Source organism: Orycteropus afer, unplaced genomic scaffold, assembly GCF_000298275.1.
Source record: "Orycteropus afer afer isolate SDZICR_OR568_19922 unplaced genomic scaffold, OryAfe1.0 scaffold00085, whole genome shotgun sequence".
Lineage (NCBI taxonomy): Eukaryota > Metazoa > Chordata > Mammalia > Tubulidentata > Orycteropodidae > Orycteropus > Orycteropus afer.
Window position 1 is genome coordinate 3,510,289 of NW_006921672.1, and position 27,146 is coordinate 3,537,434.

Consider the following 27,146-nt stretch of genomic DNA (forward strand, 5'->3'; position numbering starts at 1 on the left):
TTCTAGTGGCCACATTAAAAATAGTAAAAAGAAAGTTATACTATTAAATATATAAAAATGTAATTTTCTCTATTTCTTTTTACTATTTTTAATGTGGCCACTAGAAAAAAATTAATCACACATATGTGGTTCACATTACATTGTTTTTGGACATGCAGTGTGGAGAAGCATAGTTGTTATTATCCCCATTTTAGAGTGACAGAAAAGGAGGCACAGACAAGCTAAGCAACTTGCCCCAAATCACACAGCTGACCCAGGGCAAGGCTTCAGAATCAATAAGAAGTGCCTCCTCACTGTTCCTGCCCCACTTCCTGCCCCGCCCAACGCACAGCCCAAAAGTTGGGGATATAAAACCTAGAGTGTGCAGGCCAGCTCTGGAGTCAAGCCAAGAAACGCCTGGAGGACTCATTTCACCACTCCGCCATGACAGGCGTCTATCTTGGAAAAGGTCTGTGATTTCCCTAAAGCACAGTAGGCTAGTCCTTCCCCTTACCTGCTCCACAGGTTCAGCCCAGAGTCCCTCTCCCCAGGCCAAGCACAGCACTGACAGTTGCCCATGGACTTGACTTAATAAGGCTTTGGAATCTCCCGGGTCATGCCTTCTCCCAGCTGTGTGACTTTGGCCAACTCCCTTAGCCTCTTCAAGCCTTAGTTCCTTCAACTGTGAAATGGGATCCTGGACCATCTCTGGGGTTTATGTGAGGAGTTAGTGGGATAGTACCTGGTACTGGCACAAAGAACATGCTCAGTGCCAAATAAAGACCTCCCTAGTTACCTGAGATTCTCACCACCCTCTGAACACTGGAAGTCAAGGCCAGCCGGCTGGGAGCTCACAAACGTGTGCAGGTGAGACAGCTCCAAGGCCTGCCACATGTCTTCCTCTGAGTAATTGCCGAAGGGGTCCAGGTTCATACGCAGGGTCCCCGAGAATAGGATGGGGTCCTGGGAACACAGCAAGACCTCAGAAGGAGCCATGGGGCCTGGGTCCAGGGAAAAGAGAAGGATTGAGGTCTCCCTTTCCCACTCTGTCCTAAGCCCTCCAGGAGGGAGGCAATGTCACGCAGACAGAGAAAGTGCATGCTGGGAAGCGATACACTCAGCTTTGCCAGTCACAAAGTTCTCTGTTAAAGCAGGGACCAGAGCCACTAATCTGACTCCAAAGTGTCCAGTCGGCAGAAAGAATACCCAGAGGAGCTCAAAAAAGTGAGATATAATTTAGCGGTGTGCAAAAAGGAGACCAGGGCACATCCCAGGGATGGGGAGCTTGCGGGGGATTCCTCTGGTCTTGCCCCACTTGTCCCAGGATGTCACAAGGCAGGGTCCAACTGGGTCACCATACATCTGGCTCTTCCATTTTCTCAACTATGGTGGCTCCTCTGTGGCTGTGTTCCCTGCTGTCCACCCTCAGCTTCAATCCTTAAGCTACAGAACTGGGGGTGGGCCTGCCCCCAGAGCCATTGGTCGCTACAGCCAGTCCGTGTCAGACTCATACCTGAGGGATGATGGTCAGCTGAGAACGCAGGTCATGGAGCCCAATGTTTGCCACATTGAGGCCATCGATGCAGATTTCACCCTCCGCTGCCTCAAGAATGCGGAACAGGCAGAGGGTCATGGATGACTTGCCGGCCCCCGTGCGCCCCACGATCCCCACCTGGAGAGGATGGGCAAGAGGACTGTCACAGGGAGGCTAAGGAGTCAGAAGGGGCTGGGAGAGCCCAGGGAGGTGGGGATGTCCCCAGGACTCCCCTAGAAAGGCCACACAGAGGTCTGAGCTGGACACCTGTTCTCTCAAACACCCAAGCTCCCCCCAAAAGCTGTGGTAGTCCCACGCCCTGGCACAAGTATGCACTCTGCCGTCCCAACCCACAATACCTTCTCACCACCATGCACGCACAGATTCAGGTCCTTCAGAACCAGGTCCAGGCCTGGCCGGTACCGCACAGAGTAATTCCGGAACTCCACTTTGCCATGTGGAGGCCAGCCCTCTGGGGGGCGGCTGCCCTCCACCACCCAGGGGGCCTGGACGTGAGAGGTCGGGCATTAAGGCAGCACTTCTTCCCCAGCCTGGCCTTCTCCCTCTTTCAGCCTCCCTCTCAACTAAACCCCCTCAATCCTCACCTATTGTGGTCCCTGATGGAGGGCATCTGGCACCCCTGTGTCTAACCCTGTAGCTCAGCAAACCCTTTACCCTCTGTGGCTGCTCTAAAATGTCCCTCTCCTGCCTCCTCTACTTCCTGTTTGTGCCCTGTGTTCCTGAGGTGCCTTGTCCCTGCCTGCCCTAGTGCCCACTCCATTCATTATTACTGAGTGGCTACTCTATGCCAGGCCCTAGGGACACGATGGGGAACAAGACACAGTTCTTGCCTCTATGAGCCTCATATTTTAATAGGGGGAGCACACAATCAACAATAAGCACATCTTAGGTGATGATACTTGAGAATGAGAACTATTTGGTGTTGCTGGTCTATATATGGTAGTCAGGGAAGGCTTCCTGGAGGAGGTGATATTTGAGTCAAGTCCTGACAGAGGTGAGGGCACAAGTCAAGTGAATATATGGGGGAAGGGTATTCCAGCATAGGGAACAGACAGTGCAAATACCCCTGAGTGTGTTTTGGAGCACAGTGAGAAAGACAAGAGGGAGGGGCCTGAGGTAGTGAGTTGGCTCCATCATATAGGGCCTTGAAGGCCATTTCAAGGATTTTGGGAGTTCTGGTAGCATACTGGCTAAGGCACTGGACTGCTAACCAGAAAGCTGGCAGTTCAAACCCACCTGCCACTCCTTGGAAGGAAGATGGGGCAATCTACTTCCACAGTGATACTGCCTTGGAAATCCAAGGAAGGGTCGCTATGAGTTGAGTTCAACTTGACGGCACATAACAACAACAACAGCAACAAGATACAGCACGGTTAGAAGGCAGTTCACAGAGGAGTAATGTGATTTGGTGTGTTTTTAAAGGATCCTTTTGGCTGCTATGAGGAAAATAGACTGGGAGTGGGGAGGGAGGGTAGAAATAGGGAGATTAGTTAAAAGGCTGCTGCAATAGGCTGGGCATGAGATGATGGTAGCTTTGAGGCAGGACCAACTACATAATTTTCAGGACCCAGCACAAAATAAAAATGTGAGGCCCTTTGTTAAAAAATTATTAAGAATTATGAGGTGGCAACAACACAGCATTAAAGCAAGTGTGAGGTCTTTCTAAGCCACAGGCTCCTTCTAACCATGGGATCCTATGTGACTGCACAGGTCACATGCTCATAAGCCAGCCCTGCTTCGAGGCAGAGGAAGCCAGACTGCTAGTGGTCAATAAGCAAAGTCAGTGTAGAACACTTGTCTCCAAGAAAAGAGAAGGTAGCAGAGTGGAAGACAGAACATTTTGGGACAGGAAGAGAAGATCGTTTGTAAAGACATGGGACAACTGGAATAGGGCCACTGGTAGCTCAGTGGCTGAACTCGTGCCTTCCATGCAGGAGACCTGTGTTCAGTTCCCAGCCAATGCACCTCATGTGCAGCCACCACTCCTCAGTGGAGGCTTGTGTGTTGCTATGATGCTGAGGAGCTTTCAGCAGAGTTTCCAGACTGACAGACTAGGACAAAAGCATGGCAATCTCCTTGCCAAAAAAAAAAAAAAAATCAGCAAATGGAGCATTACTGAACATTCTGATCAAAAATTCTAGAGAAGAATACTGATCAAAAGGGGGAAAATGTAGAACAGAATTTCAAAATACCAAATCCAGACTTTCTAAAGTCATTGCAGCTGGATGAGTCCCTGAAACTATCGTCCTGAGATAATCTTTAAACCTTGCACCAAAAAATATCCCCTGAAAATATAAACAATGGTTTAGCTTAATTAGTAAAGAATGTCTGCTTTGAACATTGTGCTCTTTTAAAAACTATTGTTATGGGATCAAACTGACAACAGCAACTCAAAAGATCAGCTAGCAAACTTAGGGGGCAATGAGTTTATGTTAATGAGGAGGAACAACTGAGAAAATAAAGGTGAGATTGCACAAGTTGAAGAGTGTAATCAGTGTCATTGCATTATACATGTAGAAATTGTTGAATTGGTGTATGTTCTGCTGTGTATATTCTCAACAACAACAATATACATTTTAAAAAAGAAGAAAACCCCATGGGACAGAACAGTCCGATCTACTTGTGCATGATATGACCGTGGGTCAGGGATTGGCTCGGCAGCAGTTAACAACAGCAACATCCAGGAAGAGGGAGAATGTGAAGATCCAGAGAGGGGAGAGAGATGACGCATGATGCCTGGGAAGGATGGAGACCACAGGCATGGAGAGTCCAGACCAGAAGGAACAGTGGGCCAGGGAGAGCATGTAATGGAGGCTGACTGACAGGGGAAGAGCAAGGGTCTCAGAATCCATGAGACAGAGTTCCAAGAAGGAGGAAAGGGTCACGTCATCTGAATGTCACTGAGAGGTTAGATGAGGACAGAAAAGTGTTCCCTACATTTGGGACCTGGGAGGTCACTGGAGAATACTTCCAGTGGAGTGATGGGAACAGAAACCAGACTGCAGCAGGCAGATGAGGGAAAGGGAAATGAGGACAGGGAGAGAACCGAATACTTGTTATTCCCTCTGCTGGAACACCCTTCCCCCGATATCCACATGGCTTGAGCCCTCACCTCTGTCAGGACTTGACTCAAATATCACCTCCTCCAAGCAGCCTTCCCTGATCAGCCTGTATAGAGGAGCAGCACTATGGACATCTCATTCCTAAGTATCGTCACCTTCTCACGTAATGAAGAGATGTTTACTTGTTGATTGTGTGTGTCCTCCTACTAGAGAATGAGACTCATGGGAAAATGAGGATGCAGGTTGTTCATATCTAGTATTCCCATTTTTAAGCAAGTTTACAATGAAGGAGAGCAGAGGATGGGGCAGTAGCTGGCATGGGATGTAGGGAAAGGAAAAGTTTATTTGGTTTGTCTAGAATGAGAGATACGATGGCAATTTGCAGGTGGACAGGAACCACCCAACAGAGACGGAAAGACTCATGCTACAGATCAACAATGTAACTGAGGAAGTCAAGTCCTTGAGGGGCCATGAGAAGAAGCAGAGCCTGGACTTTGAAACAAGGAGGGATATTTTCTGTTAAAAGAGAGGAAGAAAAAGGTGAGGGAGACTGAGGCAGGCTTGAAGGTCTGGAGGCACAAAGCGAGCAAGAGTTCACATCTTATGACCTGTTTTCTCACTGAGTGGCAAGCAAGGTCCACAGCTGAGCCCAAGGGAGAAGATGTGGAGGGTTTGAGGAGAGAGAATGTTGAAACAGCTCTCTCTGAAAGTGGGGACACATGCTTATAGGAGAGGCCAACTAAGAAAGACAGTAAAGTCAAACCAGTGATGGTCTCCAGCAACACTTTAGCTCCTCAGTGCAGTCAGGTAGACAGAAGAAGACAGAAGATGGGCTTACCTAGGCTTGAGATTTTGTAGAGTACAATTGAGAGAGAGAGAGAGAGAGAGACAGACAGAAAGAGAGAAGGGCAAGAAAATTGAGATCATTTGTGTTGATGGAACTTAGAATCTAGGCTGGATGGGCAGGAGGTGAAGCCAGGAGGAACTGATGGAGAGGGACAAAGGCAAGGTCCCAGCACTGCAGCTCTCCATGAGGACAAAGTACTGCAACAGTAGGTGACATGTGGGCTGGGAGAGATGGTCTAAAAGTGGGACATCTGACACTGAGATCTCAGAGATGGTGTGGCTTCTGGCATGAAGAGGTCATGGTGTGGCTATGGGAAGGGGGGGGGTGGATAAAAGTAGAGGGCAACTCCATTTCTCCAACAAAGGTCATGCCATCACCAGTCTGCTCCTTCAACCAGTCTGATCTCTTTGGTTGGAATGCTCACTTTCCCATTGCCTTCCCCCTCCACACCCTACCATTTTACTTAGTCTATCAAAACCCGACTATCCTTCAAACCTCAGCTGGCCTTCCAGATCACCCCAGCTGAAATGATCCCCCCTTATCTGCCCTCTTTGGGGGCACCAGCCCTGACCTCTTGCCACTGCAGAGCCCTCAGTATGTCTTATCTCCCCCACTAGATCAGAATCTGCTTGAGGGCAGACCCTGTTTTGCTCAACTCTGAACCCTTTACAACTCACAGCATAGAACTGGACCTCTGACTGATGCTCAGTGAGATCTTTGTGGATGAATGAATGAATATATGAATAACTGAACAGCTGGCCATGGGGTATAAGGATGGCAGGCCACTAAGTTACCTTCCTCAGGTATTCCAGATACATCCCCAGGCTCATCCTGGTACCCACCTCAGTCTCCATCTTGGTGTACTCCTTGACCCTCTCCACAGCCACAATATTAGACTCCAAATCTGACATCATTCGTATCATCCAGGTCAGAGCAGATGTCACCTGGCCAAAGGGACTGGATCATGTGAAGGGAGAACTCCTCCATACACCACCACCACCACACACACAACAGCTTTAGGAAGAACCCAGACCCTCCACTCATGTTCCTACCCCATCTACCACCATCTATCCCATCTATGACCCAGGCAGGCCTGGACAAGCTTACAAATGTGCCTCCTGGTGCTCCAACACAACTATGTACCAGGCAGTGGTGACCAAGCCTTAACCAAGGACCACCTAGCCGTTGTTCCTCAAACTTTAATATGCATAGGACTTCCTGGGAATCTTGTTTAAAATGTAGCATGTGGTCCAGTAGTTAGGGTGAGGCCTGAGATTCTGCATTTTGAACAAGTTCCCAGGCGATGGTGATGGTGATGCAGCGGGTCCATGGGCCACATTTTGGGTACCAAGGAGTCTTGATAGAAATGCAGAATCCCAAGACCCACTCCAAGTTTACTAAATCAGAATCTGCATTTTACCAAGATCCCTGGATGATCCACATATGCATTAAGTTGGAGAATACTGGTCTGTCTGGATTGGACTGCTCTTTATTTAGTAAAACACTCAGGACTCCAGCCACCTGAGACACTGAAAACGTGATCTACTTTGCAAAAATTCCAGTTGCAGGACTTCATTCTTTTACAACACAGGCCAGGAGCAGCATAATCTGTCTCCTGTACAGATTTGTGTCCCCAGGTCCCCTTCTCTGAACTTTCTCTGCAGGTATGTAAACATGAGGTGTATTCCAGCCCTACACTCTGTCTCAGGACTTCTGCCAGGTGACCTTCTACTCCTTGCCCATAGCCTGGATATGTTCTATTTGTCCTTTGAAGCCAAGTTCATGATCATTTCTCCAATACCCCAAGCAGAGAAACTTCTCTGGGTTCTCACAGCATTGTGTTCCTCTCTCCACAAAATCCTACTCACCCTGCATTGTGATTGTTGCTGATGCTAGTGTCTCCCCACACTCAACTGTGAACTCCTTGAGCAGAGCCTGGGGCTGGTCCCCATAACAGGCAGAAAGAGGCATTCAGAAAATGCTTGTGACACTTGTGTGGCCTCTGCCCCATTGGAAACCCTGCCCTGGGGACCAGGCCCTCCCATACCTGCAAGGCATAGGACACAGAAAGGCCCACCAGCCCAGGACTCAGGCTGCTTCTCCCAATCACAGCAAAAAGTGCAGCAAAAAATACAACACAGTTCCCCAAGAACTCCACTTGGATCCCCAGCCAGCTGTGGGAGACAAGGCAAGAAGGACATAGGGCAGGTGCAGGAAGGAGGCAATGCTCTGTTTAGGGGGAAGGAGGGATGGGATCCATAGCCCCAGGGTCCCTCCAGCATAGACCTTGTTAAGCTCTTGGAGGAGCAGGGGTAGGGGAAAGAGGCTTCTGACCGGTTGGAGATAATGTAGGCATAGCTGCTCTTCTGGTTGGTGTCCACCTTAGCATCACTCATAGCCACAAAGTCCGGGCTGCGGTTGTAGGCCTGGATGACACTGGCACCACTCACCGTCTCCGAAAAGTGCGAGTAAACGGGTGAGCGACTGACTGATTCCAGCCGCTTCAGTTGTCTCGAGGTGGCCACATAGAAACGCTGACAGGCACGGGAGAAAGAGCTTGAGATCAAGGCATGGAACTCCCAGTTCAGTCCTGCACACCCTCTGAACTCACCCATTTCCCCTTCCTAGCCAGCCCCAAGATCTTCTCCCTCTCCTGCCCTCAAGGACCTACAACACAGCACCCTAACGTGTCTGAACGAACTCTCTTCTCTTTCTTTCTGTTCAGCTATGCTCATTCTTCTAGGCCACTTCCTTTATGAAACCTTTCTGACTCTCTGATCAGAATGGCCCCTCACCTTCTGTGGGAGCCTGGATTATGACACTGACCTTGCTCAGCCTCCCAAGTCAGTGAATATGCCTATCTCCACCTAGTAACTTGCTCACAGTCAAATGCTCTTGCAAATTTTTCAAAAATTAGATAATTTCACATTCTTTTCCTTAAAGAGCTCCTCCCTTGTATTGTTTAAATTTCAGCCCCACATAAACATGTTTCTGCTTCCAGTTCCCATTCTACTCTGTGGGACTCAAGATGGTCAGAGCTGTACAGAATGTGTGGTCTCCAGACACAGGCACTGGGTTTCTATCCACCTCATGGATTACCAGCATCAACCGATTAACTAATTGCAGAATAGGTGCTCAGCCACTGTGAATGCCCTGTGCACTTAGATGTAGCTGTGTGTTCCGATAAACCCAAACCAAACCCTTGCCATTCAGTCTATTTCAACGTGTAGCAACCCTATAGAACAGAGTACAACTACCCCACAGGGTTTCAAAAGTTGTAAATCTTAATGGAAGCAGACTGCCACATCTTTCTCCATAGATTGGCTGGTGGGTACCAACCACCCACTTTTGGTGAGCAGCTGAGCACTTTAACCTCAGTACTACCAGGACTCCTAGCTGCATGTTAAAGATACACATATGCATCTATAAACATATACTACACATATATGTTTATTGTTGTTGTTGGGTGCTGTCAAGTCAGCTCCAACTCATAGTTATCCTATGTATAACAGAACAAAACAGTTCCCAGTCCTGCACCATCTTCACAATTGTTGCTGTGGTTGTGTTAACCACTGTGTTAAGTCAACCCATCTCATTGAGGATCTTCCCCTTTTTTGCTGACCTTCTACTTTACTAAGCATAATATCCTTCTTCAGGGATTGCTCCCTTCTGACAACACGACCAAAGTATGAGAGATGGAGTCTGACCATTCTCACTTCTAAGGAACGTTCTGGCTGTACTTCCTCCAAGATAGATTTGTTCATTCTTCTAACGGTCCCTGGTCCATTCAATACTCTTTGTCAACACCACATCTCAAATGCATCAATTCATCTGTTGTCTTCTGTACTCATTGCCCAACTCTCACATGCATCTATTGAAAATACCATGGCTTGAGTCAGGTGCACCTTAGTCTTCAAAGTGACACCTTTGCTCTGTAACACTTCAAAGAGGTCTTTTGCAGCAGATTTGCCCAATACAATATGTCATTTAATTTCTTGACCTCTGCTTCCTTGGGGGTTGACTGTGGCTACAAGTAAAATGAAATCCATGATGTCAATCGTTTCTCCATTTATCATGATGTTGTTTATTGGTCCATTTGTGAGGACTTTTGTTTTCTTCATGTTGTGCAATCCATACTGAAGGCTGTAGTCTGATCTTCAGTAAGTGCTTCAAGTCTTCTTCACTTTCAGCAAACAAGGTCGAGTCATCTGTATGTCTCAGTTGTTAATAAGTCTTACTCCAGTCATGATGCCACACTCTTCTTCATATAGTTCAGCTTCTCAGATTATTTGCTCAGCATCCAGACTGAATAAGTGTGGTAGTTGTGTGTCAGCTTGCTGGGCCATTGTTTTGAGTGGCTGGGCAGCTGGATGTAATCACCTCCATGGTGAAATCTGCTGTGAGCAACTAAGGAGTTGCCTTTAGAGGGTTGTCTGCTTCTACTAGTATATAAGGAGAAGCTTTGAGGAAGGTCTCAACTTTTTGGCACGTTTGGGTCCTGCATTTGGCTGAGTCTTCATCCAGTGGCCTGCTGTGTTGGCTCCTGATTTTGAAATTATTCCTGGATTTGAATCAGTGGCCTGCTATGTGCCTCTTGATCTTGGAATTGTGCCATTCTACTTGCCAACTTGAAGTTTGTCAGCCTCAGCAGCCAGCAGCTTCATGAGTTACAAGAAGCTCTGGCTCCAGTGGGCCAGGAGCAAGAGGCAGAGCTGAAGCCCAAGGTCAAGGGACCTTCACCCAGGCCCTAGAGCTGGCACTTTAAATTTGGACTTCTAGCAGCCTCCTAAACTGTAAGAGAACAAATTCCTGTTTGTTAAAGCCATCCATTTGTGGTATTTCTGTCATAGCAGCACTAGAGAACCAAGACAAAAAATATGGTGAAAGGATACAACCCTGTCACACACTTTTCCTGATTTTAAAGTGTGCAGTGTCACCTTGTTCTGTTTGAACGACTACAGGTTCCTCACGAGCACAATTAAGTGTTCTAGAATTCCCATTCTTCACAATGTTATCCATGATTTATTTATTATGATCCACACAGTCAAATGCCTTTACATAGTCAAAAAACATCTTTCTGGTATTCTTTGCTTTCAGCCAAGATCCATCTGACATCAGCAATGTTATCCCTTATTCCATATCCTCTTCTGAATCCAGCTTGAATTTCTGGCAGTTCCCTGTCAATATACTATAGTAACCATTTTTGAAATACCTTCAGCAAAATCTTGCTTGCGAATGATATTAATGATATTGTTCAATAATTTCTACATTCTGTTGGATCACCTTTATTTGGAATGGGCACAAATATTGATCACTTCCAATAAGCTGGTCTTCCAAATTTCCTGGCATAAACGAGAGAGCAGCTTCAGCACTGCACCCATTTGTTGAAACATCTCTATGGGTATTCTGTCAATTCCTTCATTCACTGCAATCAAGTTGGATCTGACTCACAGCAATCCCTCCTTGGGTTTCCAAGGTGGTTTCTCTACAGAAGTAGATTGCCCAATCTTCCTTCCAAGGAGTGCCTGGCGGGTTTGAACCACCAGCCTTCTGGTTAGCAGTAAAATGCCTTAGGCACTATGCCACCAGAGCTCCTGTCAATTCCTAGAGCTTTGTTTTCTGCCAATTCCTTCAATGCAGCTTGAACTTTTTCCTTCAGTACCATTGGTTCTCTATCATAGTGCTACCTCCTGAAATGGCTGAATGTCAACCAATTTTTTTTTTGGTACAGTGAGTCTATATTCCTTCCATCTTCTTTTGATGCTTCCTGTATCATTCAATATTTTGCCCAGAGAATCCTTCAACACTGCAACTCAAGGCTTGAATTTTTTCTTCAGTTCTTTCAACTTGAGAAATGCTAAGCATGTTCTTCCCCTTTGATTTTCTAACTCCAGGTCTTTGCACATTTCATTATAACACTTTATTTTGTCTTCTCAATCTGTCTTTTGAAATCTTCTGTTCAGCTCTTTTACTTCATCATTTCTTCCATTTATTTTAGCTATTCTCCATTCAAGAGGAAATTTCAGTCTCTTCTGACATCCACTTTGGTCTTTTCTTCTTTTCCTATCTTTTTAATGATGTTTTGCTTTCTTCATGTATGATGATGTCCTTGATGCCATCCCACAACTTGTCAGGTCTTTGGTCATTGGCGTGCAGTGTATCAAATCTATTCTTCAGATGTCTCTAAATTAAGGTGGGATATAATCAAGGTCATATTTTGGCTCTTGGGTACTTGTTTTAATTTTCTTCAGCTTCAACTTGAACTTGCATAGGAGCATTTGACAGTCTGTTCCACTGTTGGCCCCTGGCCTTGTTCTAACTTACAATATTGAGTTTTTCCATCATCTCTTTTCAGATGTAGTTTATTATTAACGGATTTTTGCAGCAATTTCTTCTCATTTTGAGTCATGCCACATCAGCAAATGAAGGTCCCAAAAGCTTTCCTCCATCCATGTCATTATGGTTGACTCTACTTTGTGGAGAGAGCTCTTCCCCAGTTGTATTTTGAGGGCCTTCTCATCTGAGGGGCTCACCTTCCAGCACTATATCAGACAATGTTCCTCTGCTATTCATAAGATTTTTCCATTTTTTTCCAGAAGTGGACCTAGCCACATACTTCCTGTCTTAGTCTGGAAGCGCCATTGAAATCTGTGTCATGGGTGACCCAACTGAATTTGAACATATATATCTAGGTATGTATAAAATGTGGGGAAAGTCAGTACGTTTCCAACTGTTAACAATGTTTTATTAAAAAATAGCCAACAGGAGGAAGTTCCAGGGCCAGTCACAAAGCAATACCATTTATACAACTATCTCATTTTATCCTTGCAACAACTCTATGAGATAGGTTCTATGATTACCATTATTTTACAGGTGAGGAAAAAGAGTTTCAAAGAGGTAACTACTACTGCTAACAAAGCCCCTCTGCTCAGACAAGGGCTAAATCGCCCTACTACCCAATGCCACTCACCTGCCCACCAGAGAGCCCTGCTCACCGACAAGCCCCACCCCAGAAGGCTACCTCCTCCCCACTGGGCCGCGCCCCTCCAGGGCGCCTCTCTCCTCGCAGCCCTGCCCACATCCGAGCCACGCCCCCAGCAGCCTACTCTTTCCAACCACGCCCGCTTGTTGCAGCGTCTGCCCACCTGCACAAAGACGTAGAACACAGCCAGTGGCAAGATGACCACAGCAAAGAGTGGAGTGCTAGTCATGATGGCTACAAGGGTGGCGACTGAGTGGTAGAAGGCTTCGAATACCATTTGGATGGTGGGCGCCAGGACCTCATCGATGACATAGATGTCCTTGGAGAAACGGTTGAGGATGCGGCCTGAGGGTGTCGTGTCAAAAAAGGACTGTGGCGAGCGCAGGTTGTTGTGCAGCAGCGCCTGGTGCAGAGATCTAGCTGCCTGGATACCGCTCATCGCCATCAGGAAGCCCGACAGCATCACCAGGAACCCTGGGTGGGGGAGGCAGAGGGTGGGCTCTGCTCACCTGAGCTAGGGGGCAGCCATGGGGGGCAGGGAGGGGCAGGTTCTGAGGTAGGGGAAAGGCTAGGCTGAGCTAGGGAGGCAGTGGAGCAGGGCCATGGCTGTGATGGTGGAGGGAGGCTCAGAGGCAGAGATAGGATTCTAAGGACCCCACAGCCCAGAGGTGAGGTAGAGATTGGTGGAACCCCCACCCCAGGCTCACCTTTCAGCATTCCCAAGCCGGTATAGACACCCAGCCTCAGGGAGGTGTTGTTCTGGCGGCCATCTACCACAGCATCATTAGTCCAGGCACTGAGCCATATGTTGGCCCCAAGGGTGGTTGCACTTTGACCCATGTGCAGAAGACAGATGAACAGCACAGTACAGAGCCCCATGGCCTTGGTGTAATCCCAGAAAACATTCATCTTCACCTGTAGCCAGTGGGTGGGAATGGAGGCCTCCTATCAGCCCCAGGACTGCCGGGGGCCTGTGCACCCTCCCCAGCCCTTCTCAGCCATCCCACTCACAGTGCCCATCTCTTCCTTTTCCTCCTCGATCAGCACCCTGTTCACCTTTGCCTCTGTCACTTGCACCACCTTCTCAGCTTCACCCAGGCGTCTCCGGGACATAGACCACCCTGGGCCCTCCCCTTCTGAGGACATGGTGCTCAGCTGTCTGTGGAGGTAGCAGGTCAGGCTCGGAAGAAAAGCCTCCAACACAACCATAGCACTGAGTCCCAGAGGGAGGGTTCAGGCTGCCACCAGAGGCCCAGGGTGTGAGTGTCAGGGAGAACATTCACCTGCACCCCACCTGGCTGGGCCTGGGGAACCCTGATGCAACCTCCTGTGGAAGAGCAGGGAGAAGCTATCAGGAGCTCACCTTATAAACTGCTTCCGGACCTCATACACGACAGGTTCATTGTCCGTCAGGTCAGTGTGGTTGCTGAGTGTGTCTTCAGTCAGTAGCACCTTTTCATCCTTTCTGTCCTCCAAGGCTTCAGAAGGGTGGGAGGAAGGAGACAGAGGTTGACTTGCCTGCCCTGCAAGCCCTTGAAATCCCCAGCCCACTCCAGTGAAGGGGCCTGAATGGACAAGCTTGAGAGAAAGTGAGAGGACTGAAAGGACAGCAAGGAACAACAGGTTAGGCAACAAGAAAAACTTCCCATCAGGGACAGTGGAGAAAAAGACTCAAATATAAGGGTTAGGAGCTTGGGGTCTGGGTCACATTGACTAAGCTGAAATCCCACTTCATTGCTGCCTAACCTTAGGCAGGTTGCCTAACTTCTCGGCAGGAGTTTTTTTAAATGTAAGATGGGAATGATAATAGTAGAGGTCTCATTGTGTCACTGTGAGGATTAAACTAAGGAGCTTGTATCAAGTGCTCAGTCCCAGGTAGCTGTTGTGTCAGGTGCTGTCAAGTTGGTTGGACACATAATGACCTCATGTAAAACAGACCAAATGCTACTGGTCCTGCACCATCCTCACAGTCTTTGCTGTACTGCAGCCCATTGTTGCAGCCACTGCATCAATCCATCTCGTCTCCCTCTTTTGTGCTGACCCACTACCAAACATGATGTCTTTCTTCAACGATTAGTCCCTCCTGATGACATGTCCAAAGTAAGTGAGATGAAGTCTCACCATCCTCACTTCTAAGGAGCATCTGAATGTACTACATATTCCAAAAAAAAAAAAAAAAAAAAAACCCAAACCCATTGCCATTGAGTTGATTCCAACTCCTAGCAACCCTATAGGACAGACTGGAACTGCCCTATAGGGTTTCCAGGGTACAGAAACAGGCTGCCACATCTTTCTCCTGTGGAGTAGCTTCTAACTGACTTTTTGGTTAGAAGCCAAGTGCTTCACCACTGTGCCACCAGGGCTGTCTACTAACTATAGCACTTAGTAGTTGCTTTGTTCAGGAGCCCTGGTGGCTTAACGGTTAAGCACTCTGTTGCTAACTGAAAGGCTGGCAGTTCAAAACCACCCAGAGGTTCTGCAGGAGACAGACCTGTAGGGCAGTTCTACGCTAGCACATGGGGTTGCTGAGTCAAAAACTGACTCCACAGCACACAATAACAATAAATGCTTCACTAGTAAATAAGGCAATAGGCCAGAAGACATGGGGGAAGGTCTGTGAATCAACCCAGAGTTTGGGGTTGGGAAGCTTGGGGAGTCCTGTGAGCCCAGACACTTCAATATGCCCCATGAGGGTAGGGACTTTTTATGTTTACTGCTATGTCTCCATGCCTAGAACAGTGCCTGAAACACAGTAATTGCTCAAGAAACATTGGTTGACAAATAAATGACTTTACCAGGAACTTGCACATTTGCAGACAATTTATCTGTGAAACAATTGCGTCATATAAGTTGGGCCTGGACCCTTATACCATTTTGACATATGGGAAAACTGAGGCTCCGAGACCTGAGCTGTTGATCCAGATGCTCCAGTTAGAGAAGAGGAAGAGATGGGACATGACCTCTGGTGGTGTCTGTCACACAAGGATCCCAGAGCCTTCCTTGTATAACAGTGGGCCAGTCCAGAGACACTCAAGGCAGAGACCAAAGGCAGGGCAGACACTGGGAGGGCACAGGAATATGTGGGCCAGGGCTGCCAGATACCAGTCCAACTGTCCTCCACGTGCCACTTGTCCTCATCGGGTGCATAGTTGCGAATGAAGTCAGCAAAGGAGCCATTGCGTTGCAGCAAGTCTGGGTAGGAGCCAGCCTCAGACACCTGCCCCTCAGTTAGTACTATGATGAAGTCCATCTGGGGCAGGAAGCTGATTCTGTGTGTCACCAGCACCCGTGTCTGGGGAAAAGGCAACAGTCTTTCATCCCCTCTACCCTCAGCATACCCCCCGGCACAGGCACAGGGCTGTGGAGTGAGTGCAAGGTGGCTATGTGTCAAGGAGCAAGGACAGAGACACCAGGGCCCCACCCCATGCATGCTTCAGCCTATTCAGTGCCTCTGGGGCCGGCTCCCCTTTAAGGGTGTCCCCTGCCACCCACTCCTGTTTCTCAGGCTTCTCACACCTCCAGATATCCCCAACCCCTTAGGCTCCCATCAGTCCTCTCCTAGGCCCCTCAGTCTCAACTTAGCCCCCTTAGCCTCCTCAGGCCTCACCTTGTGGGCCAGCACACCCTCGGGTCCGATGACTTGGTCGAAGATATGCTTAGCTACATGGGAGTCCACAGCTGACAGGGGGTCATCCAGCAAAAAAATATCAGCATCACTGTAAACAGCTCGGGCCAGACTGACTCGCTGCCGCTGGCCCCCGGAGAGGTTAATGCCCTGGAGGGAGGAAGGGAGTGGGTATTGGGTGGGAGGGGATCCAGACAGGTACAGTGAAGGCAAGGGCCTGTCCACTGACATCAAGCAAGGCAGACCTCTGGATCACATTTCATACGCCTGATCCTGTCCCCTTGAAGTACCCTTGGAGGCAGCGGTAGTGCTGTCAGAATCCATCCCCCATGGGCAGGTGAGGACAGCCTCTCTGCTCTGTTCCCCAACACTGCCCAGCTGGTTTCCCTGCCTGCCACCTTCATACTCTGGGAGGCTGGGAAGCCCCAGTAGGCTCTGAATAGGCCTATTACTCTCCCATCACCCATACAGTTTGCAAACAGCTTTCATAACAATTATCCCATTTGGTGCTCACATCAGTCTTTCCAGTGAGGTATCATTAGCCCCACCTTCTAGATGAAGAAATTGTAGCCCAAGATGTAAATAGCTTTGTCCAAGGTGCTGGGTCATTAAAGGAAGAAGGGAGGGCAGGAACCCAGGTCTGATGGCTCCAGTATCAGCCCCAGAAATCATCAACCCTCAGATCATTCAGCTGCCAAAGGGAGATAAACTCTCACCTTGAACTCATGTGGGGAAACTGAGGCATGTAGGATCAGGGCTATGCCCAGAGGGCAGACTCCAGAGGTAAAGCTTACTCCCCTGCCAGCAGCTCCCACATTCCCTCTGAAACAGGGCACACCTCTCTGCAGGGTGACCTGAGAAACTGAGCCCTGGGGAAAGCAGTGGGAGGTAGGGACTCGAGTAACCGGGGAGAAGCTGGGGCCCCACCTGCAGCTGTAGCGGCTGAGGCAGGTGAGCATCTTTGCATTCATTCATTCAACCAACAGTCTTTCTGCAGTGCCTTCCATGTTGTTGCTGTTGTTGTGTGCCATAGAATCGATTCTGACTCAAAGCAACCCCATGTAACAAAGTAGAACTGCCCACCCCCCACCCACCAAGGTTTTCTTGGCTCTAATCTTCATGGAAACAAGTTGCCAAGCCTTAAGTTGCCAAGTCTTCTTCCCATGGAACCACTGTTGAGTTCGAACTGCCAACCTTTCAGTTAGCAGCTGAATGCTTAACCATTGTGCCACCAAAGTTCTTGCCTACTATGTGCTGGACACTAAATTAGGTGTGTTTGAGTTACGGGAGGACAGATTTTAGTCTGGTGTGTTCACTGCTATAGAATATTGCCTGACATGTTAAAAAAACAGTAACACTTGTTGCTGTTGGGTCGATACTGGCTCATGGTGAATCCGTGTGTTACAGAGTAGAACTGCTCTACAGGCTTTCCTTTTCTTGGCTGTAACCTTTACGGAAGCAGATCACCAGGCTTTTCTTCCGTGGAGCCGCTGGGTATGTTGAACCTAAATTAGTAGTTGAGGTTGAGTGCGAACCATTCATGCCACCCAGGACCGTATACCTGGCACATAGTAGGTGCTTAATAAACATCTGATGAATGAATGAATAGATGAATGAGAACTCCTCTTCCCCAGCTGGTAAGATTTAGCTAAAAAAAGTGATGCTTCCCCTGATGAAGACTCCCCCTTTGGTGCCGTCCCTGCACCCTATCCAGAGCAATCTATACCCCCTACTTATTCACAAGCCAGCTTCTCTAGTAATAGATCTATTTCCCCAATTCCAGGCAATGAGCTGGGCATGATGTTACATGAAGGCACACATGACTGGAATGGTTGGATGGATGAATAAATGCATACATAGATTGGGCTGGGTTGAGGAGGACAGCTGTATGCATGGTTCCCTGGGGATGGGAGAGGACCCTGTACCTTCTCTCCAATCTCTGTCTGGTCCCCTCCGGGTAGCACCTCCAGGTCGGCCAGAAGGGCACAGGCCTCCAGAGTCCGTTGGTAGTGCTTGGAGTCAAGAGTTCGACCAAACAGCACGTTTTCTTGAAGAGTGGCATTTTGGATCCATGCCTGCTGAGGCACGTAGGCCACGGAGCCCTGGATGTGGAAGAAGGTTACCTCGGGGTTCACCTAAGACCCAGCCAAGCCCCATGCTCTTCCCTGGAGCTCCTGCCCCTCTCACCTTCACATAAACCTTGCCTTCCAGCTTCTCCATCTCCCCCAGCAGGGCAGACACCAGGGAGGACTTCCCACAGCCCACAGGCCCCATCACAGCTACCAATGCCCCTTTTGGCACTTGGATGTCTAGGCTGGAGGCAAGGAGACCAAGAGCCATCAGAGGGAGGCAGGTATTTGGTCCCCTGCCCTCCACCTGGAGGCTCAAGCCTCCCCACCTCCAGTCAGCACCCTGGCAAGCTGAAGCTCTTCCTGCAACCAGGCCAAAGACTTGGTGTGGGTCCTTCTATTGATCTGGCCTTTGGCTCACTTTAGGTAGCTGAGAAGGGACTGGGAGAAGTTGATACCTGTGCAGGGCAGGGGGTAGGTCCTGGGCCCAGGTGAAGGTGCCATTGTCTATGGTGATGGCATAGCCTGGGAGGAGCAAGGTGTACAAGGTCAGGGAGCCTCAGGGATGGGGAAGCAGGGTAGGGAGGCATGGGGAAGGTGGGCATGCAGGAAGCCAGGAGCAAGAGGGAGGGGATCTCTGGAGGGAGAGGAGGAGGGAGAGGTGTGGGAAGCCATGGGGAAAAGGGCAAGGGGGAGAGGCTGGGGAAACTTAGGTACAGGGATGGAGGGCCAGAAAGCCCTGAGAGCAGGGGAAGGGAGCCCTAGGGTAGCAAGGAGGGTGACAGCAGCGCTGGGATACCAGGGGAGAGAAGAACAGAGAGTTGGGGAGAGGAGGAAACGGGGGCGTAGAGTTAAAGCAGAAATGAAAAGAGAAAGAAGAAAAGGAGTCCCAGGAATCAAATGAAGAAGCTTGGACCAGAGAATTTTTTGGAGCAAGGGAGCCCAGGCAGAGGTTCACTGGACCTGGGGAGATTGTCTTTCTTTCCACACAGTCAGGGTCAAGTTCATCTTGGCTCAAGAAATGCTGGATCCGTTTCAGAGACACGCTGGTCTGAAGGAGGGTGTGAGTCAGCCCTGGAGGGAACCAATTTCCTACCCTCTCCACCCCCTTACTCCTGCCCAGTCCCCAACTTCCTGAGTTAGGCAAAGGCCCCTGAGGGTCCTTGTGTGGATCCCTCCCACAATAGGATCTTCTGTGGTTCCCATTGCCCAAAGAGGAAAACAGAGTGGTAAGAACAGAGATTTCCAAAGACCTGACCTGACCTCTTCTGAGCCTAAATTACTCCTGTTCTTAATGACCTCATTTATCCTTGAACAACTCTCCATAATCCCAAATGGGCCTCCCCTGATTCCAGAAACTTTCCTTGATCCTTACCCTAAGTGACCCTACCCCTGACCCCAAAAACCTGCCTTAACTCCAGCCATTCTCCAACCCCCACCCAGTGTCACCTGGAGCATGTGGCCCATGATCGGGGGCAGCGTGACGAGGGGTATCTTCAACATATTGAACAGGGTCAAGGACACAAAGGCTTTTTCAGCATCTAGCACATTGCTCGGATCCACAGACACATACAGCCCAAGGGTGATCAGGGTTACCTGGGCACCAGTGGGGGATGGGGCATCAGGGCAGTGTCTCCTAGGCTCCAGCCATACCCAGGGATCCAGAGGTCTGGGCTGGCCAAGCGAGAGGCAGGAGCCCAGCCCTGGGGGAAGAGGCTCACCAGGAACGGGGTGCAGATCCAGATGAAGGTGCATATGGTACGCAGGAAGGTGGTCTTGCGCAGCAGCTGGAGCTCACTCTGCCGGATGCTCCCTACCTGCTTCAAGAAGCTGAGTTCCCAGGCGTACAGCTTCAGCACCTTGATGCCACCCAAGATCTCACTCATCAGCTTAAGGCGCGTGTCCTTGAACTTCACTTGCTCCATCTGCGTGATAGAAAGAATGGCGGTGGCATGCCCTGCTCCTCTCCCCAATCTCCTGCCCATGGGGATTCACACACTCTGACCATTTCAGATCGCTTGCCATCATTATATTCCATCCCATTCCTTCCTGCCTGTCTGCGCTTTGACCTCCACCTGCAATGCCCCCAACTTCTCCTCTGCCTGACAAAACCTAGCCTCAATGCCACCATCACTGACCCTCCCAGGCAGTGTCCATGGCCCCCTCCCTGGGTTTCTAGAACATGTTGTCCTTTCCTCTTGTTCTGATAATGATCACCATGCAGGCATGTTTCCTCCTCAGACTGTGAGCTCCTGAGGATATGGATCAGTTCTAATTTATCTTTGTTCCCCAGAACCTAACTCAGGGCCTGGTATCAACTGCTGCTGAGTCAACTCCAAATCCTGGTGACCCACGTATGTCAGGGTGCAACTGCACTAACACATTTACTGGCTGATTTTTCGGAAGTGGATCACCAAGACTTTCTTCTGAGGCACCCTGGGTGGACTTGAACCCCTAACCTTTCAGTTAGCCACTGAAGCTGAACCGCTAACCTTTCAGTTAGCCACCGAGCAAACCGCACCACCGTTTGCCATCTACCATTTGCACCACCCAGGGACTCCCAGGGCCTGGTGCACCAAGTTAATTTATTCATTCAGCCCCTGTTATTGCTTATTGAGTGCCAATTGTGTGCCAGGTCCAGTGCTAAATGTGAGGAATATGATCATGACCAATTTAGACAAGGTTATGCAGCTGGCAATCTGATGGGCATGGCAAATATTGGGCAAATATTTACTCAAATACATGCTTAATTATAAATGATTACATATGCTCTGAAGAGAAATAATAGGGCATTATGAGAGAATAGTGGAGTAGGAGCTGGGAAATGAACTTAGACTTGGTCGTCAAGATGTGTCTCTCTCTTTTTTTTTTTAATTGTGATTTGGGTGAAGATTTACAAAGCAAATTCACTTTCCATACAGCAGTTCACATATACTTTGTCTCATGTCATTGACCACAGTTTACCACAATGCAACAGCTCCCCTCCCACTTCCTCCCCATAGTTACCTCTTCCCAGTGGCCATCCCTCCATACACTCCTGCCCTCTGAGCTGTCTCTCTGTGCATAAGCAGCCCTTCTTTCTCCCATGATTGTTCTCTCCAAGGAGTGTATCTACTTGAGGTAAATGTTCAACTCATATGCCTGTATTTTGTTTGGCTGGAAACCACAGGTGTGGGTTCAATTCCAGACCTGAGGGGCAACTAGGGGCCATAGTCTCAGTGGTTCCACCAGGCTCTATTGGACCAGCAAACCTGGTCCCCACCTTTTTTTTTTTTTTTCTCCAAATGATTTTGAGTTTTGTCCACATTGTTCTCCCTCTCTATCAAGGATCTCCTACATAGATCCCCTTCCAAGTGGATGACAGTGGTAGCCGGGCACCATCTAGTTTTTCTGGTCTCATAGTTGTATGGGCTGCAGATTGGATGGTGTAACAGTCTCTAGGACTAATTGTTTCCATGAATTTTGGTTTTCTTCATTCTTCTTTGCTCTGGATGAGGAGAGACCCATCGTTGCATCTAGACGGCAGCTTGCTAGCTTTTAAGATCCAAGATGTGTTTCTTGAGGAAGTGACATTCATGCTGAGAGGTGAGGGAAGGGAAGGAGTAAAGCAGGCAAGGGGGTCAGGTAAAGACCATTTTGGGTGGGGGTGGCCTAGAGGCATGAAGAGCTTGGGCTTTGGAGAAAAGAACAGCCGGACTGGCTGAAAACTTGGTGATACCCCATGGGGTGAGGGCTTCCAAAGCAAGTAGGGGCCTGGTTAGTGGTCTTAGAGAACTTGTCATTTATTCCACATGCAGTGGGGAACTACTAAAGACTTCAATAAATGTTTGCAAATAAAAGATCGAATGACTGGCTATTTACACTCAGCATAGTGTGGTGGGAAAAGCTCTCATTAGACCACAAGACCTGAAGTTTCGAGTCCCAGCTCTGCCTGGTTCTGGACTGCCATACTCTCTCTGGGCCTTGGTTCCTCAGCTGCAAAGGGAAATGTTCCCATGACTCTCTCAGGGTTTTTGCAAGGGTAGAGTGAGCTAAGGTTGTGGATGTAGCTAATATCTGTGATAGCCATCCATACTCAGTAAGCAAGGTAAGTGACAGGACCCTAGGTAAGTGAATGACCTCCCCCAGGCACCTGGCCAGCTGCACCCCTGATGGCGCCCACCTGGAAGGTCCGTATCTTCACGCCCACAGCTCCACTGAATGTAATCAGCAAGACCATCAGAGCAACTCCACCCAGGACGGAAGGACCTAGGTTCTGCAGAGGCACAGATTGATAGATAAGACAGACAGACAACCAAAGTCAGTAAACAGAACCTACCAGACAGATAGGCCTGTTGACTTGAAATGCAGGGAGCAAAAGACAGCAGTCAGACAAACAGAGAAAAGTAGACATGGAAAGAAAGCTAGCATGACTGTAACATTTGCAGAAGCAGCCAGTTCATCAGATAATGACAACAGACAGGCAACAGATAAGGACACACAAGCAGAAAGATGTCCAGACACACAGGAAGGCAAATACAGACAGACAGACAATGACAGCCAAAATCACACTCACTCTGCCTCAAAGTCCCTCTCTCCTTCCTTGAGCTCTGAGGGAATGATGCACAGACTGGAAAGACTCTGTTGCAGACACTAGTGTCCTTGTAGTCCTGTTTCCCCCTCCCCCAATGCTAGGGAAGCTCTTGTGTCCATTATACAGTCCTTTGCTGACCCCTCTCTGATACTTGTACTTTCTGCAGCAAGAAGAGGGCAGAGGTCAGAGTTCAAGAGTCACCTGCCAGAGGAAATAGACTGCCAGCATGATCTGCAGGGGTGCTGACCACAACAGGTTGAGGAAAGGGACAGCATCCATGAAGTGCTGGGCGTCCACTGACAAGAGGTTGACAATTTCTCCAACAGTGGACTCACGCTTGACTGAATTGGTAATGACCAGAGCCTGCAGGGGAACATCAGGGTAAGGGATGAGATAAGAGAAGATAAAGGCCCATGAGCCTTTCCAGACTTCACTGGGCCCCGTCCCCTGCTCCAGCTGACCTTCCTGTAGATGACACCTATGATTGCTGTACGTAGCCTCAACGCACCCACAAAGATGTGGTACTCATTCTGGTTCATTATCACAGTGTGCACTACGGAGCACACAAACATCAGCCCTGCCACCAGGAAGCCCCACCAGGTGGGGGCTGAGGGGTTCGAAATAAACTTGATCAGGATGCTGCAAGGGAGGAGAGAGAAATGAGAATGGTGAGTGCTCCCCCAGATGCTCCCTCCACATCCGCCCTCCGCTTTGACTCTCAGCCTCCACTCTGCTCTCTGCTTCCACAACCTCTCAGGTAGGACTCTACCCCTCCCCCCCAAGTCTGGGGAGCTGCCCGATGCTGCCTCACTCTCTTCAGCCTTGACCTCTTTCCCTAACCTTATGGACTCCACCACCTACTGCTCTCATTACTCTCTCACCACCAGCTTCACCTGCCTGCCTTTCTCACCTCCTTGAACTACATGCAAGAAGAAATGCCATGTGTCCATTTATTTGACTTTTCTGTACCTTTTCCCAAGCTGCCAAGGGCCGTAGAAGCTGTTGTATGACCATGTAGACTCTTGTCCCTCAGTCCATCCTCTCCAACATCAGTGTCCCCTCAATGCTGTCTGCTGACCTTCTCCAGGGTCCTGATCCACCTCCTCTCCCATGGAGGCCAGTCCCCACTCCCTCTCTCAGCAGCTGATCTGTCTTCTCACATGTCCACCCATTGAGAGCGTGTGGTAGTTAAGTTTATGTGTCAACTTGTCTGGGCCTGGTTGAGCGGCTGGGCAGCTGGATGTAGTATTTCCCATGATGAGACTGGTAATCAACTCCATGGTGGAATCTACTGTGAGCAGCTGAGTAGCTGCCTTAGGGATGTGGTCTTCTTCCGGTACACAGAGAGAAGCCTGGGGAATGGTCTATAGCTTAGGCATGCTTGAGCCCTGCATGTAGCCGTGTCATTATTTAGCAGCCGGCCATGCTCTGCCTATCTTGGGACTTTCAATGGGCTTGAATTAATGGCCTGCCATGTGGTTTGGTAATATCGGGACTGTGCCTTATTACTTGTCAACCTTGGGCTTGTCAGCCTCAGCAGCCAGCAGCTGAGTGAAGAAAAGCCTCCAGCTTTAGTGGGCTGGGAGCAAGAGGCAGAGCTGAAGCCCAAAGTTGAGGGGCTTTCACCCAGCCCCTAGAGCCTGGCACTTTGAACTTGGACTTAAAGCCTCCAAATTGAAAGAATAAACTGCTGTTTGTTAAGGCCATCCCATTTGTGGTATATTCCTGTCAGAGCAGCAATAGGTAACCAAAACAGAGAGCCTTCAAGCCATAAACTTCTCTCCAAACTCACTCTTCTTTCCTCCCACTCAGAATAGGAGGTGTTCCTCTATCTTTCCCAGCCTAATCCTACCCCTGAGCCTGGATCCCATCCTCAGGAGCATGTTCCCTCATTGCCCCTCTTTCTCTTGATCTTCAGTATCCTCATTCCCATTGGCCACTCTATGGCATGACCCATTGACATGACCAACTCTCTACCAGGTTGGCATAAATCTCCCCTCAACTCCTTGGATCTTTCTAACCATAGTTGTAGCCAGTCTGTCCCTTCTGTTGTGGGTTGAACTGTGTCCGCCAAAAAGGTATGTTCAACTCCTAACCCTTGGTACTGTAAGGTTTCAGCGAAGAGGGTCACGGTCGCAGCGGAAAGGAAGAGAGGATTCAAAAGCAAAAGTTAGGAAAGTTTTATTGTGTGCTCCCGGGTGAGGTTTATGGGTCCCCGAGAGGGACCCAGGCGAGGTTCACGGGTCCCTGAGAGGGGCCCGAGAAGTCGCGCCCCCAGGTGAAAGAAAAGGGTTTTAATAGTGTTACTTTTCCTGTTCCTCAGCGGACTGGATTGAGAGCAGGGTATGTGTTACAGGAACCAATAAGGTTAAAGCACCCTATTAGCATGGGGGCAGGAAGTAGAGCTGAAGCACTTCATTAACATAGTGGGCAGGAAATGGTTGGGGGCCTTCATGAGTAAGAGTCAGGTGCTGGGGTCTTTTCTAAGTAAGGGTTATGTGCTGGGGTTTGGTATGGGCTCTGGTCAAGCACTTCCTTGCTTGACCAGTTCTTATAATTCCCTCTGGCTTAATCATTCACCTGCCTGGTCTGCCCTGCTCCCAACTATCAGGTACCTATGTGACCTTATTTGGAAAAGACTTTGCAAATGTAATCAAGTTAAGATCAGGTCATACTGGATTAGGGTGAGCCGATCCTATTATGACTGGTATCCTTGTAAGAGAAAGGAGGGGGAGATTTATACACAGAGATACAGACACACACAGACACAGAGGAGAATGCCACATGAAGATGGTGGCAGAGATCGGAGTAATGAATCCACAAACCAAGGAACATCAAGGATTGACAGCAACGACTAGAAGGTAGGAAAGAAGCATGGAACAATTCTCCCTCAGAGGCCCCAGAGGGAACCAACGCTGTAGACACCTTGATTTTGGACTTCTGACCTCCAGAATTGTGAGAAAATAAGTCTTTGTTTTAAGCCTTCCGGTTTGTGTTAATTTGCTGCAGTTGCCCTAGGAAAAGATACATCTGCCTTTCCAGCAAGTTTCTAGACAGCCATGAGCCCTGTCTCCCTCCACTGCAGACCTCTGCTCTTATACTATATGACTCTCTGAAGAGGCCCCTGCTCTTGACAAGCCACTAACAAACTCTGGGGGCCCTATTTGACTGACCCTTTGTCAATGGTGGCCACACCTCCCCCTGGGAAGCCTTCTCTGCCCCTGGTCCATGCCACAACACTCTCCCTGACATTCTTCCAGGAACCAGGCCCCCAGCTGACCCCTCACCTGTCAGAATCCCCTAAGGTTCTGTCTGGGGCTCTCTGCCATAGCACATACTCACTGGGAGAACTTAGCCACAGACTGGGACCCTGGCTTCCACTTTGAGGGCTCTGAAAATGCTATCTCCAGTTCTCTAGAAATCTCCCCTTTGATGGCCCAGACCACCTCTGGTTCAACATGGCCAACACCGAGCTCATCACCTCTCTCCCAACAAGCCTCCTTGAGCCTTCCCTCTCCCTGGCACACACTCATCTCCCGAATAGCTTCTGGATCCTAACTTCATTCCTGGCCTGGCTCTCACCTGACCTGGATGGCTTACTTCTACCTGGCCTTCCTGCCCTGTATACCCCACCCCTCACCCACTGCTGACTGGGAGACCCTTCTGAAATGAAAACCAGACATGCTCTCCTTCTTTCATTTCCTGTATCTGCCCCTTTCTCTGGGCATCCTTTCCTCCAACATTCAGAAATATCTGAGTCATGCTGTTTCAGTCTTTGTGACTTAGCAGTTTCTCCTCCTTCTTTATCTAGTTAAGGCCCACTTGTCCTTTCTAACCCAGTAACCTTCTTAGCTGGAAAATATACTCTGCCCCTACCCAGGCTGGCTCCTTGCCCCTCCTGGGGTTTTCCAGGCCCCTGAGTACAACTATGCCCACACTCTAATTGCTTTACACCTCAGTTTCTTCCACAAGATTTTCAGCCCATGTCTTATTTATATCTGTATCCCCAGTGTCTAGCACTTGCTAACTTCAATAAATGTTTGTTGAATGAATACATGCATGAATGAATGAGTGGAGGGGCAAGAGGTTGGGCCTCTGTTGCTAGGTAGCTCTCCTTGCCATCCCCTCATCTGAGAGCTCCTTCTAGTCCAAGCCACTCATATGACAGATGACAGAGCTTGACGGTGGTAGGGAGAGCGCTGTTACTGGGGTTCAGAGCCTGGACTCAGTCCCATCTCCATTTTTTCCAGCTACATGCCTTTGCTCAGGCAAGTTGTTTCACCTCTCTGAGTTTCCGCTTCCTCTTTTGTAACATGGGAATAGGAACACCTCTCTGGAGAATTGTTGGAAGATCAGGGAGCGAATGCTTACTGACATGCCTATCATGGTGTCTGACACATAGTATGCATCCAGTAAACTGAAGTTCAGAGTGAATGGGGAAACTGAGGCACATA

General features: G+C 49.0%; 1 protein-coding gene across 1 annotated transcript in view; it reads right to left on the bottom strand.

Annotated features, from left to right (window-relative positions):
• ABCC3 (ATP binding cassette subfamily C member 3) overlaps window positions 1–27,146 on the bottom strand; it is a 41,571-nt gene that overhangs the window by 6,391 nt on the left and 8,034 nt on the right. The window contains exons 9-29 of the mRNA XM_042781097.1: window positions 23,154–23,331; window positions 22,894–23,055; window positions 22,282–22,374; window positions 19,841–20,044; window positions 19,569–19,715; window positions 19,083–19,170; window positions 18,578–18,644; window positions 18,238–18,364; window positions 17,976–18,152; window positions 16,033–16,200; window positions 15,528–15,717; window positions 13,789–13,903; window positions 13,437–13,584; window positions 13,133–13,340; window positions 12,589–12,899; window positions 7,778–7,977; window positions 7,491–7,617; window positions 6,286–6,387; window positions 1,873–2,019; window positions 1,493–1,651; window positions 776–942 (exon numbers count right to left, since the gene is read on the bottom strand). Coding sequence (XP_042637031.1) covers window positions 776–942; window positions 1,493–1,651; window positions 1,873–2,019; window positions 6,286–6,387; window positions 7,491–7,617; window positions 7,778–7,977; window positions 12,589–12,899; window positions 13,133–13,340; window positions 13,437–13,584; window positions 13,789–13,903; window positions 15,528–15,717; window positions 16,033–16,200; window positions 17,976–18,152; window positions 18,238–18,364; window positions 18,578–18,644; window positions 19,083–19,170; window positions 19,569–19,715; window positions 19,841–20,044; window positions 22,282–22,374; window positions 22,894–23,055; window positions 23,154–23,331 — 3,285 coding nt within the window. The remainder of the gene's footprint in view (window positions 1–775; window positions 943–1,492; window positions 1,652–1,872; window positions 2,020–6,285; window positions 6,388–7,490; window positions 7,618–7,777; window positions 7,978–12,588; window positions 12,900–13,132; window positions 13,341–13,436; window positions 13,585–13,788; window positions 13,904–15,527; window positions 15,718–16,032; window positions 16,201–17,975; window positions 18,153–18,237; window positions 18,365–18,577; window positions 18,645–19,082; window positions 19,171–19,568; window positions 19,716–19,840; window positions 20,045–22,281; window positions 22,375–22,893; window positions 23,056–23,153; window positions 23,332–27,146) is intronic.